This window comes from Saimiri boliviensis, chromosome 20 (assembly GCF_048565385.1).
Source record: "Saimiri boliviensis isolate mSaiBol1 chromosome 20, mSaiBol1.pri, whole genome shotgun sequence".
Classification (NCBI taxonomy): Eukaryota; Metazoa; Chordata; class Mammalia; order Primates; family Cebidae; genus Saimiri; species Saimiri boliviensis.
Genome location: NC_133468.1, coordinates 6,910,601 through 6,923,476, shown reverse-complemented (window position 1 = coordinate 6,923,476; position 12,876 = coordinate 6,910,601). Strand labels below are relative to the sequence as shown.

Below are 12,876 nucleotides of genomic sequence, written 5' to 3'. Positions count from 1 at the left end.
GACCTGAGTCACAGGTCTGACATGGGCCCAAACATGACAGATGTAGTAGAGCTGGTCAGAACAACCTTATAAAGTGCTTGACCCTTTTATCTCGACACAGCTCACACACTCTTTTCAGTACTTAGCAGGAATGGTGAGCTTTGTACTACCTCAGCCCCAGTATCTCAGCTGTAACCCTGGGAAGAAGTCTTGTTTTCCAAAGGAACATAAGAGATAGGAAAGCCTTAATATAAAGCAGTGAGGCCAGCTGGGTGGCCCCAGAAAGAACTAGGTGTCTGGACACCCAATCCACACAGCAGGGAAAGGGGCTGGGTGTGATTCACAGTGCATTGATTTTATTTACAGATCAGAAGCCACTTAAATAATCTGCAGACACAAGTGCTGTCCAGGGCAGAAGCCTGGGGTCCAAATCAGCCCTTATCCCTCCTCATGCCCACAGTCAGCCCAATGCTGCCTCCGTTCCATGGGCCAGCACAGGCAGGTGCCACCTCTGCTGACAGGAGGACCTGGGTTAGCTCAGACACTTGACTACCCAAGCCCAGTAAGGAGCTGGGTCCAGCCGCTCTGGGAATTCCTTTAACTCTCCCAGGCCAGGTGAGTGGTGAATCAGTGATGACAACAGCTGTAAAAGTACGGGTTTGCCTTCTGGCCCAGGTCCACGCCCTTGTCCTCTGTCAAAGAAAGAGGTGGCAGCTCAGCACCATTCTGTTGGGATCAGGTAACTCAGGAAAGGAGCTAGATGCTGTGGGCCTAGAGTAAGTCTCCATAAAGGCTGGGGAAGCACACACCTGTCATCACCTGGAAGGCAGCCACACTGACGTAATCCTCTGCCACTTTCTGGAAGAGCTCATCTGGCAGGAAAAATGATGATCAGTGAGGGCCCAATGCCAGTAGTCCTGGGATCTCCCAGTGACCCAGCCTTCTGTTCCCTATTCAGCTTCCTCTGGTGTTCCTGCTGTGAGGCCCCAGCACAGCACTCACCCACACTCTGGCCTGTCTTGCTGGATGTTTCAAAGAGCTGAGCTTTGATATCTGTAAAGAGAAGTGACTAAAGCCTCATATCTGAGAATTAGATAAGCAGACAAAAGGGAGGGCTAGCAGTTCAGGGAGTCTCCTGGACCCCACAGTTCAAGGAGGCCAGGAAACCCTTCTACAGTACTTGGCCCTAGCAGCCAAGGCAGCCCCTATTTTCTGTGATCTACCCAGCCAGCCACACACCCCCACCCCCCAAAGGGCGAGGAACAGCTACTGTCTGCATAGTCCTGGACGTCATGGAAGTCCACACGTCGACGCCTCCGGTCTTCTTCCAGCAGGTCACTCTTGGTGCCACATAGGTAGATTTGGCAGCCCTGAGACAGAAGACAAGCGTCACCTCCACAGACCAACAGAACCCTGGCCCTTGGTCTTCTGGGGAGGTCTATTCACCTACCTCCTCTAGACTGCGCAGTTCCTTCACCCAGAACTTTGCTCGCTCAAAGCTGCTGCTGTCTGTGAGGTCTTGGTGTGGGGCATGCAGGAGACACAACCAAGTGGTCAGGGGCTGTTCTCTGGCTAGCCTGGCACCCACTTCTTGTGGGCCAGCCCAGAACGCCCTCTTACCATAGCAGACGATGGCAGCCTTGGCACCCCGATAGTAGATTCTACTCATAGCCTCATAGCGCTCAGAGCCTGCTGTGTCCTAAAGAGGAGGGATAGGCTCAGCCCTAGTCTGAGTCAAACTTAAGGCCATGTTCTCCAGACCCCACTATTTTCCAGATAAGGAAGCGGGTCTATGAGAAACGAGTCTGTGAGGCCTTAAATCAATCAGTAATAGGACCTAAGCCTCCTCAAGAATGAGTCTCCCTAGAATAGATGCCCAGGGAACTTACCCAAATACCTAATGTCACAGTCCGGTCTCCAACCGACATCACCTTAGCCACGAAGGCGGCCCCGATGGTCTGCAAAGAGAGGGAAGAGATCGGGGCCACAGGTGCAGATTACGCCCCCGCCCACCGTGCCTGGCCCCTCCGGGTGCACTCACGTTCTGATAGGGCCCCACCAGAAAGCGATCGTGCACGTAGCGCTCCACCAGGCTCGTCTTGCCCACGTACTCCTTGCCCAGCATCACCACCTTGACGTCCACGCGCTGCCCGCTCATGCTCCCGGGGCCGCTTCAGCCACGTCAGGGTCCTGAGCGGGGACGGGAGGCGAACCCGGATCTCCGCTCGGCCCAGGCAGCGCGCAGGCCTCAGACCCCAACCCCAAACGCCGCCAACTAACGATTCGAGACAGCGCGTCGGGGTCGAGCTCTGGCTGTGGCCTTGCACTTTCGGCAGCGCGCAGTGTGCCCCCGCTGTTCGGCCCCGGGCGCCGATTATCCTTCGAAGACCCCAAGCCCCGGGGCGGCCTGGGAGCGTGCGGGACAGCGTCCTCAACAGCGCAGCACGCCGCCGTGCAGCTCGCTACTCCGTCATTCGCTCGCCTGCCCGGCTTAGGCTCAGTTCCGGCTCCGAGTACCAATCGAACCCAGGGTCTCCAGCAACCCGGCTCCTACCCGCAGCGCCGCGACTCCCGCGGGAGGGGGCGAGAGGGAGAGGGGGGCGGGGCTGCAAGGTCACGTGGCGCGGGCGCCGGAAGCGGTGGCTACCGAGTGGCTGCGCCGGAAGTGGCTCCCAGCCGGGCGACTCATGGCGGCGGCGGCGGCGGCGGCGGCAGCTGCTTGGGCGCGGTGCGGTGGTGACTGAGCTACGAGCCTGGCGGCGGGTGTGCGCCGAGCCCCGGCCCGGCCCGGCCCCCGCGTGCCTCCCAGGCTCCGCACCCCTGATGCTGCGTGGGTGCTGAGCCCGCTCCGGCCGGGACGATGGTGAAGTATTTCCTGGGCCAGAGCGTGCTCCGGAGTTCCTGGGACCAAGTGTTCGCCGCCTTCTGGCAGCGGTACCCGAATCCCTATAGGTACGTGCTGTTTGGGAGAGCAAAACCCAACCATCTCGCTATTTGGTGATCGAAGTATGGATAATCCCCGAGTAATGGGAGCAGAAAGAATTCGACATCGAATCCTACGTAGACCTTATCGGGGAAGCGGGCAGGCCAGGCCTGTAAGGTCCTGAAGGGAGGTTGGGCCTGGGTGGTGGTTTACTTGATATCTTAGTACAAGGTTCTTTTCCCAGGATGGTGAGACAAGAAGAGGCGGCAGTAGGGCAGTTGGGAGGGATCTTGGGGTTGGAAATCCTATTCCTCTGCTCGTGGCGCTTTCCTGAGGTGCAGTAAATCATGAGGTCTATTAGGAATCCAGGTCAGCCAAATGGCGGGAGTTGGAATTTGCCCTGGGTTGGGCTCTTAACTCTGGTGTGAACCATAGCACGTACCACTCTGCAAGGTTACAGGAAGGCCTCTCTGGGCTTGGAGACTCCAAATGGGATTCACCTCGGGCAGTCTCTTAGGGGCAGGCTCCTGAGGGCCACCTTCCCTCTGACACCTGCAGCAAACATGTCTTGACGGAAGACATAGTACACCGGGAGGTGACCCCTGACCAGAAACTGCTGTCCCGGCGACTCCTGACCAAGACCAACAGGATGCCCCGCTGGGCCGAGCGACTGTTTCCCGCCAATGTTGCTCACTCGGTGTACGTCCTGGAGGACTCTATTGTGGACCCACAGAATCAGACCATGACCACCTTCACCTGGAACATCAACCACGCCCGGCTGATGGTGAGACACCTCCTGCTGTGATTCTGCCTTCCCCACCCCCAGATAGAGCGCTTCAGATACGTGTGTCTAGAGAGCCATGAGGGAGCTTTAGTGGTCTGCGGCAGGTCTGGGTTACTGAGGAGGGACAACTGTAGAGTATGACCTCACATTTTCTTCTTTGCAGCTGGTCACCCTCTCTGGACCTGTCTGAGTCATTCACACAGTAGGGAAGGGGTACCTAGTTTACTGAGTGGTCCCAAGTTTTAAATGCAAAGCACTCCCATCAGGTATATGGCACAGGAGTGATGCTGAGTGGGGGAGGCAGTGGTTTTCTTGTGTTTTTTTTGTTTGTTTGTTTTGTTTTGTTTTCTGGTGATAGAGTCTCACTCTGTCGCCCAGGCTGGAGTGCAGTGGCACAGTCTCACCTCACTGCCGCCACCACTTCCTGGGTTCAAGCGATTCTCGTGCCTTAGCCTCCTGAGGAGCTGGCTTTACAGGAATGCACCACCAGGCCTGGCTACTTTTTGTATTTTTAGTACAGACTGGGTTTTGCCATGTTGGCCAGGCTGGTTCTGAACTCCTGGCCTCAAGTGATCCGCCCGCCTCCGCCTCCCAAAGTGCTGGGATCACAGGCAAGAGCCACCTCACCCAGCATCAGTGGTTTTCAAACAGGAGCCCATCAAGCCATAAGGTGCCTTGGATATGTCTCCGGAAGAGGCTTTCAGCCCTTTTTCTTACTTTGACTAGAGGAGTTTCATTGTTATTTGACTTAAATGGATTTCTGCCTGAGATTTGGGGAAAGGGCATTCCTTTGATCTATTTCTTAAGAAACTTTTAAACTTACGGTTTAAGGAATGTCCTACAGTATCTTCTTATATGTGAATATCCTGAAAGCTTTCAGAGAATTCTCTTTCTCAGCTTATTGTCCCAATAACCTTGAGAGATGGATATTATTCTCTTGTGAAAAGATAGAAATGTGATTCATAGAGGACACTGTCCCACAGTGAGTGGGTATCTTACTCTGCCCACGTCTGTGTTTGGTAAATTACTAAGGTAGTGTTCCAGATGTGTGAGAAAGATCTCTTTTCTCCTGGAAAGGAATGTTCAACTTTTTCCTATCTGATAATGAGAAGTGTGATGATTGTCTTTTTTTTTTTTATTTTTTAATGGAGTCTCCCTCTGTCACCCAGGCTGGAATGCAGTGCTGGATCTTAGCTCACTGCAACCTCCGCTTCCTGGGTTCAAGCAATTCTCCTGCCTCAGCCTCCCAAGTAACTGGGATTACAGGCACCCGCTGCCACACCCAGCTAATTTTTGTATTTTTATTAGAGATGGTGTTTCACCATGTTGGCCAGGCTGGTCTCGAACTACAGACAAGTAATCTGCCTGACTCAGCCTCCCAAAATGCTGGGATTATAGGCGTGAGCCACCACGCCCGGCAAATGTTTGCTTTTATTTGGACTGTCAGGAAACTCCAGAACTGCAGCGGTGGAAGCAGGTTACAAACATTGCATGTGTCTAGAGGCATGAAAACAAAATCCAGGAGCAGGATGGGCTGGAACACCCTTTGCTGATCTCAGGAGACCTGTGCCTTCTAGTTTTAAGGGTCAGAAGAGAGGTTTTTGAGAGCAAAATGACCTTATTTATGGCTTCTTGCTCTGTCAGTACCACTTGGGAGTGCAGTCAGTGGAAGGAATGGATTTTCATTGTATTGCTTCCCCTCATGAAAAGAGACAGGCAGTCAAATTTATGTGCAACTCAGCAAAATGGAAGACTGTATCACAATTGTGGTTGGCCTGACTCTGCATAGGTGGTGGAGGAACGATGTGTTTACTGTGTGAACTCTGACAACAGTGGCTGGACCGAAATCCGCCGTGAAGCCTGGGTCTCCTCCAGCTTATTTGGTGTCTCCAGAGCTGTCCAGGTGAGCAGTGTTGTGGGGTTGCTGGAGCTCAGGGACCCAGGGCTTTCAGTACTGGGGCTGGGGTCAATGAGCAACTCAGTATCCTTCCCCTTTTCATCTTTTGCCAGGAATTTGGTCTTGCCCGGTTCAAAAGCAACGTGACCAAGACTATGAAGGGTTTTGAATATATCTTGGCAAAGCTGCAAGGTGAGTTTCTGGGTATGTGGAGATTCCTCATAGGGAGAGGCTCACTCGGCCTAGTGGTGTGTAGTCTGGGTTAGTCATTGCCCTGCTCTGAGCTGGGACTCCTTGTCTGTACTGGGTGTGGGAGGAGGGTGAATATCACCTTTCTGGTGGAGCCTGGTCCAGGGAAGGTTGGTGTCATGGGGGAGGGAAATTAGGTGGGTCTTTCAGGCACCCTCTGAAGCCAGCCACCTGCCCTTTGCAACAGGTGAGGCCCCTTCCAAAACACTTGTTGAGACAGCCAAGGAAGCCAAGGAGAAGGCAAAGGAGACAGCACTGGCAGCTACAGAGAAGGCCAAGGACCTCGCCAGCAAGGCGGCCACCAAGCAGCAGCAGCAGCAGCAGCAGTTTGTGTAGCCAGCACCCCGCCACACCACACCCCAGACAGCTTGGCTTAGCCCCGCTGCCCTCCCTCCATTGTACTTTATCATTAAAAATCAACTTCCAGCCCTATCTACTGTCTGGGTGGTAGGTTGAGGGTATCCAGTTTGGCATCCACAGTACACCAGGCACGTTATCCAGTCTGAGCCAGGTCTGCTTATTCTCCCATTGGGCAGCTGAGGACCCCAGCACAAAGGTGCAGTGACTTGCCTCAGGCCCCAGGTAGCCTGCAGGTGAACTGGCGATAAATGCTACACTGGAAGCCCCACGAGGGCAGGGCTCTTGGTTTTGTTCTCTGATGTGTCTCAAGTACCTGGAACAGTATCTAGCACGTTAATAGGCACTCAATAAATACTTGTTGAATTCAGTCAGTCCTAGCTCCGCAGTAGGAAAGCTTTGGTTTGAACCCTGACTTCACTATTTCTGAACCTCAGGCGAGTCACATCATTCAGCCCTCATTTCCTCCATCTGTGAAGTGGAGACAGAAGAGCCTCCGCGTTGTGACGATTCACTGCACTGACTGGCACAGCCAGCAGTGTCAGTGATGGGAACTGATCTTATTTCCTCTTCCAGTGGGTTTGTGGTTGGGCGTTCCCCCATTTTCATCAGGTAAGACTATGGACAGGGGAAGTTATGAAAGAGGCTTTTAATGAAAATACTGTACAGTTATGTGAGGCAAAGGCCAGGGGGCCTTGTCCAAGAAGGGAAGAGGCCCAAGAGGCTTCCTGTCCCCTCGGAGGCAGCAGAGCCAGGTGCTTGGGCTCAGGCCCAAGCTGCCTGCCCTGCAGGGGTTTGGGGAGGTCCTGATGAGTCCCGCCTCTTCCAGAGGGCCTGCCTGGCAGCCAGCAGCAGGGTGTGGGGGAGCACCTGTTCCCACACAGGGGTCCTTTTAGTCCATTCCAACAGGTGACTCCTAACAGCCCTTAAGGCTTGGGGAGAGCTCCTCCCTGGCAGGTGGGCCTGGCACGAGCAGAGGGCAGAGGCCCGCCCTGGGTGAAGAACATCATAGCCAGGCGCCGCTCCCATGCGAGTAGCTGTGCTCCTGGCCCGCGATGAAGCCCCGTAGCAGCTCAGCCTCACCCCCAAACACCAGGCTCTCCACATCCACCTCCAGCTCCTCTGCGCAGGGAGGGGTCCAATCAGAAGACCTGGCTTGCCCCGAGGGCCACACAACCCCTCAGCCTCGGGGCACTCACCTTGGTCTGAGTCTGACCGCTCGGAGGAGAGGCCTGAGGAGTCCAGGCTGTCTGCCCGCAGCCGTTCTCGCTCGGCTGCCCCTGCCAGCCCCCGGAGCTGCTCCAGCTGCCGCTGCAGGCTCTGCTGCTTGCTGCGCAGCCTCTCCTTGAGCTGCCGGGCCCGCTGCTCCTGCTCCTCCAGTTTCTGCAGATCCCAAAGGAGCAAGGGATTGGGGTCAGCGGCCTGGGGGCTGGAGTTGCACCCCAACACCACTCAGTACTGGGCCACGGCCACAGGGCTGATGCCTACTCCAGGCATGTGGCGACTAACTCCAGGTCCCAGAGAGTTGCACCCACATCCTCCAGGAAGCAAGCCCCTTTCCCGCCATGTACACGGCCTTTGAGGATGCTGCCTAGATTGGGGGTGGGGAGCATCACAATCTCAAAGGCCTTTGGGGCCTACTCAGGGATAAAGGATTGGAGTCTGTAGTGTCCAGCGGTGGGAACTGGGGGCCAGGTGCACTGGTGTGTGGACACTTCCTCAGGTGCCAGGTATGTGCTGTCACAGGCAACAGGCCTGGTGCTACCAGGTCTCCCCATTTTTTATTTATTTATTTTTTTTTTTGAGACAAAGTCTCAAGTCACCAAGGCTGGGGAGCAGTGGCATAATTTCCACTCACTGCAACCTTCGTCTCCTGGGTTCAAGTGACTCCTGGCCTCAGCTTCCCAAGTAGCTAGGATTACAGGCGCCCACCACCATGCCTGGCTACTTTTTTTTTTTTTTTTGAGACGGAGTTTCGCTCTTGTTACCCAGGCTGGGGTGCAATGGCGCAACCTCGGCTCACCGCAACCTCCGCCTCCTGGGTTCAGGCGATTCTCCTGCCTCAGCCTCCTGAGTAGCTGGGATTACAGGCACGCGCCACCATGCCCAGCTAACTTTTTGTATTTTTAGTAGAGACGGGGTTTCACCATGTTGACCAGGATGGTCTCGATCTCTTGACCTCGTGATCCACCCGCCTCAGCCTCCCAAAGTGTTGGGATTACAGGCGTGAGCCACCGCGCCCGGCCTTTTTTTTTTTTTTTTTTGAGACGGAGTTTTAGCTCGTTACCCAAGCTGGAGTGCAATGGCGGACCTCAGCTCACTGCAACCTCCGCCTCCCCAGTTCAAGTGATTCTCCTGCCTCAGCCTCCTGAGTAGCTGGGACTACAGGCGCATGCCACCACATCTGACTAATTTTTGTATTTTTAGTAGAGACGGAGTTTCATCATGTGGGCCAGGCTGGTCTTTTAACTCCTGATCCGCCCGCTTCCACCTCCCAAAGTGCTGGGATTACAGGTGTAAGCTACCGCGTAAACCCGGCCCCCACATTTCTTCACGAGAAGCTGGAAAGTCAGATTTTTTCATGTGAAATGTCTTTTGAAGGGCTGAAAACTAATTTACATTTTAAGAAAACTACAGAACAAATAAAGGCTACCAGTTTGTAGCTCCTGGTCATGATCCCTCAAGAGTGCAAAGGCATTAGCACCCTCCCTCCCATCCCCTACCACCCGTCAAGCTCTGCCAGCCCTGAAGTTCCAAGGAAAGGAAGGCCAAGGGGGGCCATTTGGACTGGGCATAGAAAGAGGAGTAAGAGCTGCCAAGGCAAACATGGGGAGGAAGAAACGCTGAGGTAGAGGGAGCCTGGTAAGAGCGTGGAGCATTGAGCTTCTGCGGGGAATAGGGAAAGACGAGACCGAAAGTACAGCCTACTAGCAAGGCCTGGGTTATGAAGGGCCTTGAGATTCACAGGAAGTAAGGAGCAGAGGCTTTGTCCTGTCAGGGGCAATTGGGGGGTTTTCAGCAGGAGATGGGTCTGGGTCATCTGTGTGCTGCAGAGATCATTCTAAAGCAAAGTAGAAGACAGCATGGTGGAGGCATGGAAGCAGGAAGGCCAGGAAGAGGCTGATGAATTAGTCCAGGAGGTGGGGTGATGGAGCCCCAGAAAAGGAGCATCCCCAGGTCCTGCCCACGGGCCAGCCAGCCCCCGAGGGGCACACGTCATCCATTCGAGAACCAGGCCAGGCAAGTTCCGTGTGAGAAACTGGGCCGTTAACCCAACCAGTGTTATTCAGCCACAATGATGGTAATAACAGACACCTGGGGGGCACGAAGCTGTGGTTTATTTGCTGACAGCACATAGGTCTACGTGTGCCACAGCCCCCCAGTGCCTAGAATAGGGCCTGGCCGAACCAGGGCTCAATAAACACTTGGAGGTGTAATGCAAGCCAGGGACCTGGGCATGGATCCTGAATCTGCCTCCCATCAGCTGTGCGACCTGGCCCTCAGCCTAGCTGTGCCTCCATTTATTCTTCTGTCAGGAGGGTCAGGAGGGCAGGAAAAGTCCTGTGGTTTCCAAGGCCACAGGGCTGCCAGGGCCACTGGGCCTTTATTTGGCACACCCATTCTTGACCACCAGAGGGCACTGAGCTCAGCCCCAGCAGCAGCAGGGGTCCTGGGAGTGACTGGCATCTTCTCAGTCCCTTCCTCTCAAGTCGCTAGAGCTGCCTCCCAGGTGGCACCAGGATAGACTGCCCGTAACAGGAGGCTTTGAAGGATGGGAGAGCAGGAGAGCAAGGACCAATCCTCTACAGTCCCAAGGACCCTCACATACGTCCCATCACAAAATTCAACAGCCATCCCCTCCCATCAAACAGGAGGAAAGGTTAGTCCAGACGGGCGAAGTGACTTGCCCAAGGTCTCACGGCTGAGATCTGAGTGATAACAGCTGTAACAGCAGCAATGAACATTTGGAGTGAACTCGTGTAAGCCTCAACAACCCTCTGAGTCATTGTCTGCTTTTTTCCCCCATTTAATGGATTTGGAAAGTAAAAGCTCAGAGAGCAGTCCCAAGTCACACTTCAGGCCTCATTCCCCAGTCCCACCAGCCCCGCCATAGCACAGCCCTCCATACACCAGGGCAAGCCAGTCCGGCGCAGAAGAGGGCTTCACCTGGATGTGCATCCTGGCACGGCGTAGCAGGCTCAGCGTGGTGTATCGAGCACAGTCAGCCCCCAGGGGCATCTGCTGTTTCAGCCGCTCCAGACATCGCTTCAACTGGGCCCTCCTGTGGGGGAAGAGGTCTGGAGGGCAGTGCCAGCTCCATCTTGCTGGCCATAGGAATGGCAGGGGATGGAAGGTCAGAGGGAGGTGGGCCCTAGGGGCTGGAGCTATCAGGGCAGGGCTGGGACTCACCTGCGCTTCTCCAGTTCATTGTGCACAGACCTGCCAATGCCAGAGAGGATGAGGTGAGGGGGAATCAGCTACTGCTCATGCCCTCAATCCCAGGGCCCCCAGTGGCTCAAGAGCCACTATAGATGTCTGCCCCAAACAAGCCCCCTGTGAAGACTTCATGCTGGCCTCAGACACCAGAGTCCCCTGGCAGGGTGAGGGGAATCAAAGACACACAGAGCCAAATGCTTAACAGAAGCCTGCCCGGGAGAGTATGGGGGTCCTAACAAGGCCCCCTACCAGCTGGTCAGGAAGGGCTTCCCAGACAGAGGTGACAGCTAAATGCAGAAACAGAAGTTTCCCAAGCAGGTAGTCGAGGGAGAGGCATTCGAATAGGAGGGAACAGCATATGCAAAGGGCTGGGGAGAGGAGAGAAAAGGAGGAAGCCAGTGGGGGAGGTGAGTGGCCTGATGCGTGGAGTGCCAGAGTGCGAGTGGAATTGGGACCGCCACTGTTGTTTGCAGTTCTGGCACATCTAGAGGTGCTCAAGAAGTCCTTGAACGAATAGAAAGGTGTGAGTGTGTTTCGAGAGTGGGGAGATGGCAGGAGGGGTCTGAATGCTTCCTGGAGCAGGACACCTGGCCCAAAAGATGCAAGCAACAAGTGGACAGAGGAGGGCCCGACCGGGGGCGGCGCCCACCCCACCCCCACTCCTGCCGCCACGGCCCTCCTCACCGCCCGCTGTCCTGCGCGCCAGGAGCCTGGAGAGGTCGTTTCTTCCTCCTGTAGATGGGGCCGGGACTGCGGTGCGGGCACAGGGACGCATAACCATGCTCGGCCTCTGCCAGAGAGAGCCCCCGCCCGCGTCAGGCTGAGGCTGGGGCTAGACCTGGTCCCAGCGGGAGCCCCAGGCACAGCACGGTTCAGGAAAGGCTTTTGGCGCCAGGACCATTTCCCCAGCCCTCCCTGCTCTACAGCCCCGGGGTCCTCTCGAGTTGAGGGCGAAACGCCCCGGGGTTACTGTCCTAGGGCCATGCATCCTTCAAGCCGGAAGCCAGGTCCAGTCCAGGACCGTGTCAGCGAGGTCGCCGCCCGGAATCCAGCCAAGGGTTCTTCCTTACCTCTCTCACGGCGCTCCAGGAACTCGGCCGCCTGCAGCAGGACCTGGATGTTGCTGGCCACGGGTTCCATGTCGGCGACAGCTGGCGGCGGGCCGGCCTAGGGAGCCGGCAGGAGCAGAGGCTGCACCACTTTTGTTACAAAGTAACTGACACGGTGCAACAAACACAGGAGCCCGACCCGCCCCCGGGACGCCCCGCCCGCGGGAACGCCCCGCCCGCGGGAACGCCCAGCCCTTGGCCCCGCCCCTCTGAAAGGCGCCTCGGAGCCGCAGCCCTTGCTCCCGCAGCCAGCCGCCCGGCTCCGAGTGGTCTCGGAATCTCCAGGGGCAGGTAAGGGCGCTGGCTGCAGGGCCGGCCCTGGAGTGAACCCTTAGGCTGACGGGTGCTGCTTCTTGCCCGCTTCTCTCATCCACCCACGCCGGCTCATTGGCGTCTTTGAGCTCAGCTTCCAGCCCGGTGCTGGTTACTATCCCCGCTCGTAGCAAGGCGCTCTGGGGGCCAGACGGTCCCCTGGAGGCCCCTGGCCCAGCCGCTGCACGTGGGCGCCGCGGGGGCGGGGCCTACCGGCCGCCGCTCACCCATTCGCCCATGGCCTCTCGAGGCTCGCTGTCGTCATCTTCGGGGCGGGGCCGGGAGCCTCTGATGCCCTATTGGCTGGCGCTCCGCCCCGCCCTCTCCCGCCGCTGGTCCACACGTTCCGGCGGGAAAAGAAGCAGGTTTCAAATTTGAAAACCCGAGCGATGGGGCGGGGTTGAGCGGGGAGCTGAGTCGCAATGCGCAGGCGCAGGCGGGGGGACAGCGGACCCGGCTCCTGCGCTCCAGGATCTGTCCTCACGCCTGCCTGCCATCTGCCCCCGAAGGCCCCCGTGGACCCCAGTTTCTTACTGCATCGAATGGGAATAATCTCTCGGTCCCCCTCCTCCTCTGTGGGGACGCTGTTGCTGCTACGAAAACGTCAGTGGGGTAACAGCTTCCCAAGGCAGACCATACCCTGGAAGCACCCGAAATGGCTTTTTCCGGAGCCCTGGGTTCTGGTGTCCACGGAGTTGGGCTCCTCTCCTGTCACCGATGTCTCAGCTGTGTGTGACTCTGGAAGTAACCTCCGTCTCTAAGCCCCAGGAGGCCTGCGACAGCGTTGAAGGATCGGAGCCAATGCATGTGCAGTGCCATGGCATGAAGG

At 56.5% G+C, this 12,876-nt stretch overlaps 3 protein-coding genes across 6 annotated transcripts; 1 reads left to right on the top strand and 2 right to left on the bottom strand.

Annotated features, from left to right (window-relative positions):
- Positions 1-313: 313 nt before the first annotated feature.
- Positions 314-2,584, bottom strand: RAB24 (RAB24, member RAS oncogene family). Of its 2 annotated transcripts, none has more exons than XM_074390581.1 (8): positions 2,039-2,584; positions 1,869-1,937; positions 1,600-1,678; positions 1,430-1,497; positions 1,250-1,349; positions 982-1,032; positions 789-851; positions 314-671 (listed from the first exon to the last, which is right to left on the bottom strand). In XM_074390581.1, the coding sequence occupies exons 1-8, from the start codon at positions 2,135-2,137 to the stop codon at positions 607-609; spliced, it is 594 nt and encodes a 197-aa protein (XP_074246682.1). In that variant the 5' UTR covers positions 2,138-2,584; the 3' UTR covers positions 314-606. The 2 variants fall into 2 exon arrangements, with proteins under 2 accessions (XP_074246682.1, XP_003936152.1); XM_003936103.4 differs by having other exon boundaries at positions 2,021-2,581.
- Positions 2,585-2,620: 36 nt separating this feature from the next.
- On the top strand, positions 2,621-6,559 carry PRELID1 (PRELI domain containing 1). The gene is made up of 5 exons (XM_039460552.2): positions 2,621-2,931; positions 3,461-3,686; positions 5,476-5,589; positions 5,697-5,775; positions 6,020-6,559. Exons 1-5 carry the CDS (start codon positions 2,840-2,842, stop codon positions 6,166-6,168), a joined length of 660 nt encoding a protein of 219 aa, XP_039316486.1. The 5' UTR covers positions 2,621-2,839; the 3' UTR covers positions 6,169-6,559.
- Positions 6,560-6,570: 11 nt separating this feature from the next.
- MXD3 (MAX dimerization protein 3) lies at positions 6,571-11,880 on the bottom strand. Of its 3 annotated transcripts, none has more exons than XM_010346614.3 (6): positions 11,697-11,880; positions 11,311-11,416; positions 10,600-10,629; positions 10,357-10,471; positions 7,389-7,572; positions 6,571-7,311 (listed from the first exon to the last, which is right to left on the bottom strand). In XM_010346614.3, exons 1-6 carry the CDS (start codon positions 11,764-11,766, stop codon positions 7,196-7,198), a joined length of 621 nt encoding a protein of 206 aa, XP_010344916.2. In that variant the 5' UTR covers positions 11,767-11,880; the 3' UTR covers positions 6,571-7,195. The 3 variants fall into 3 exon arrangements, with proteins under 3 accessions (XP_010344916.2, XP_010344915.2, XP_010344914.2); XM_010346613.3 differs by having other exon boundaries at positions 6,571-7,181; XM_010346612.3 differs by having other exon boundaries at positions 6,571-7,572.
- Positions 11,881-12,876: the final 996 nt, after the last annotated feature.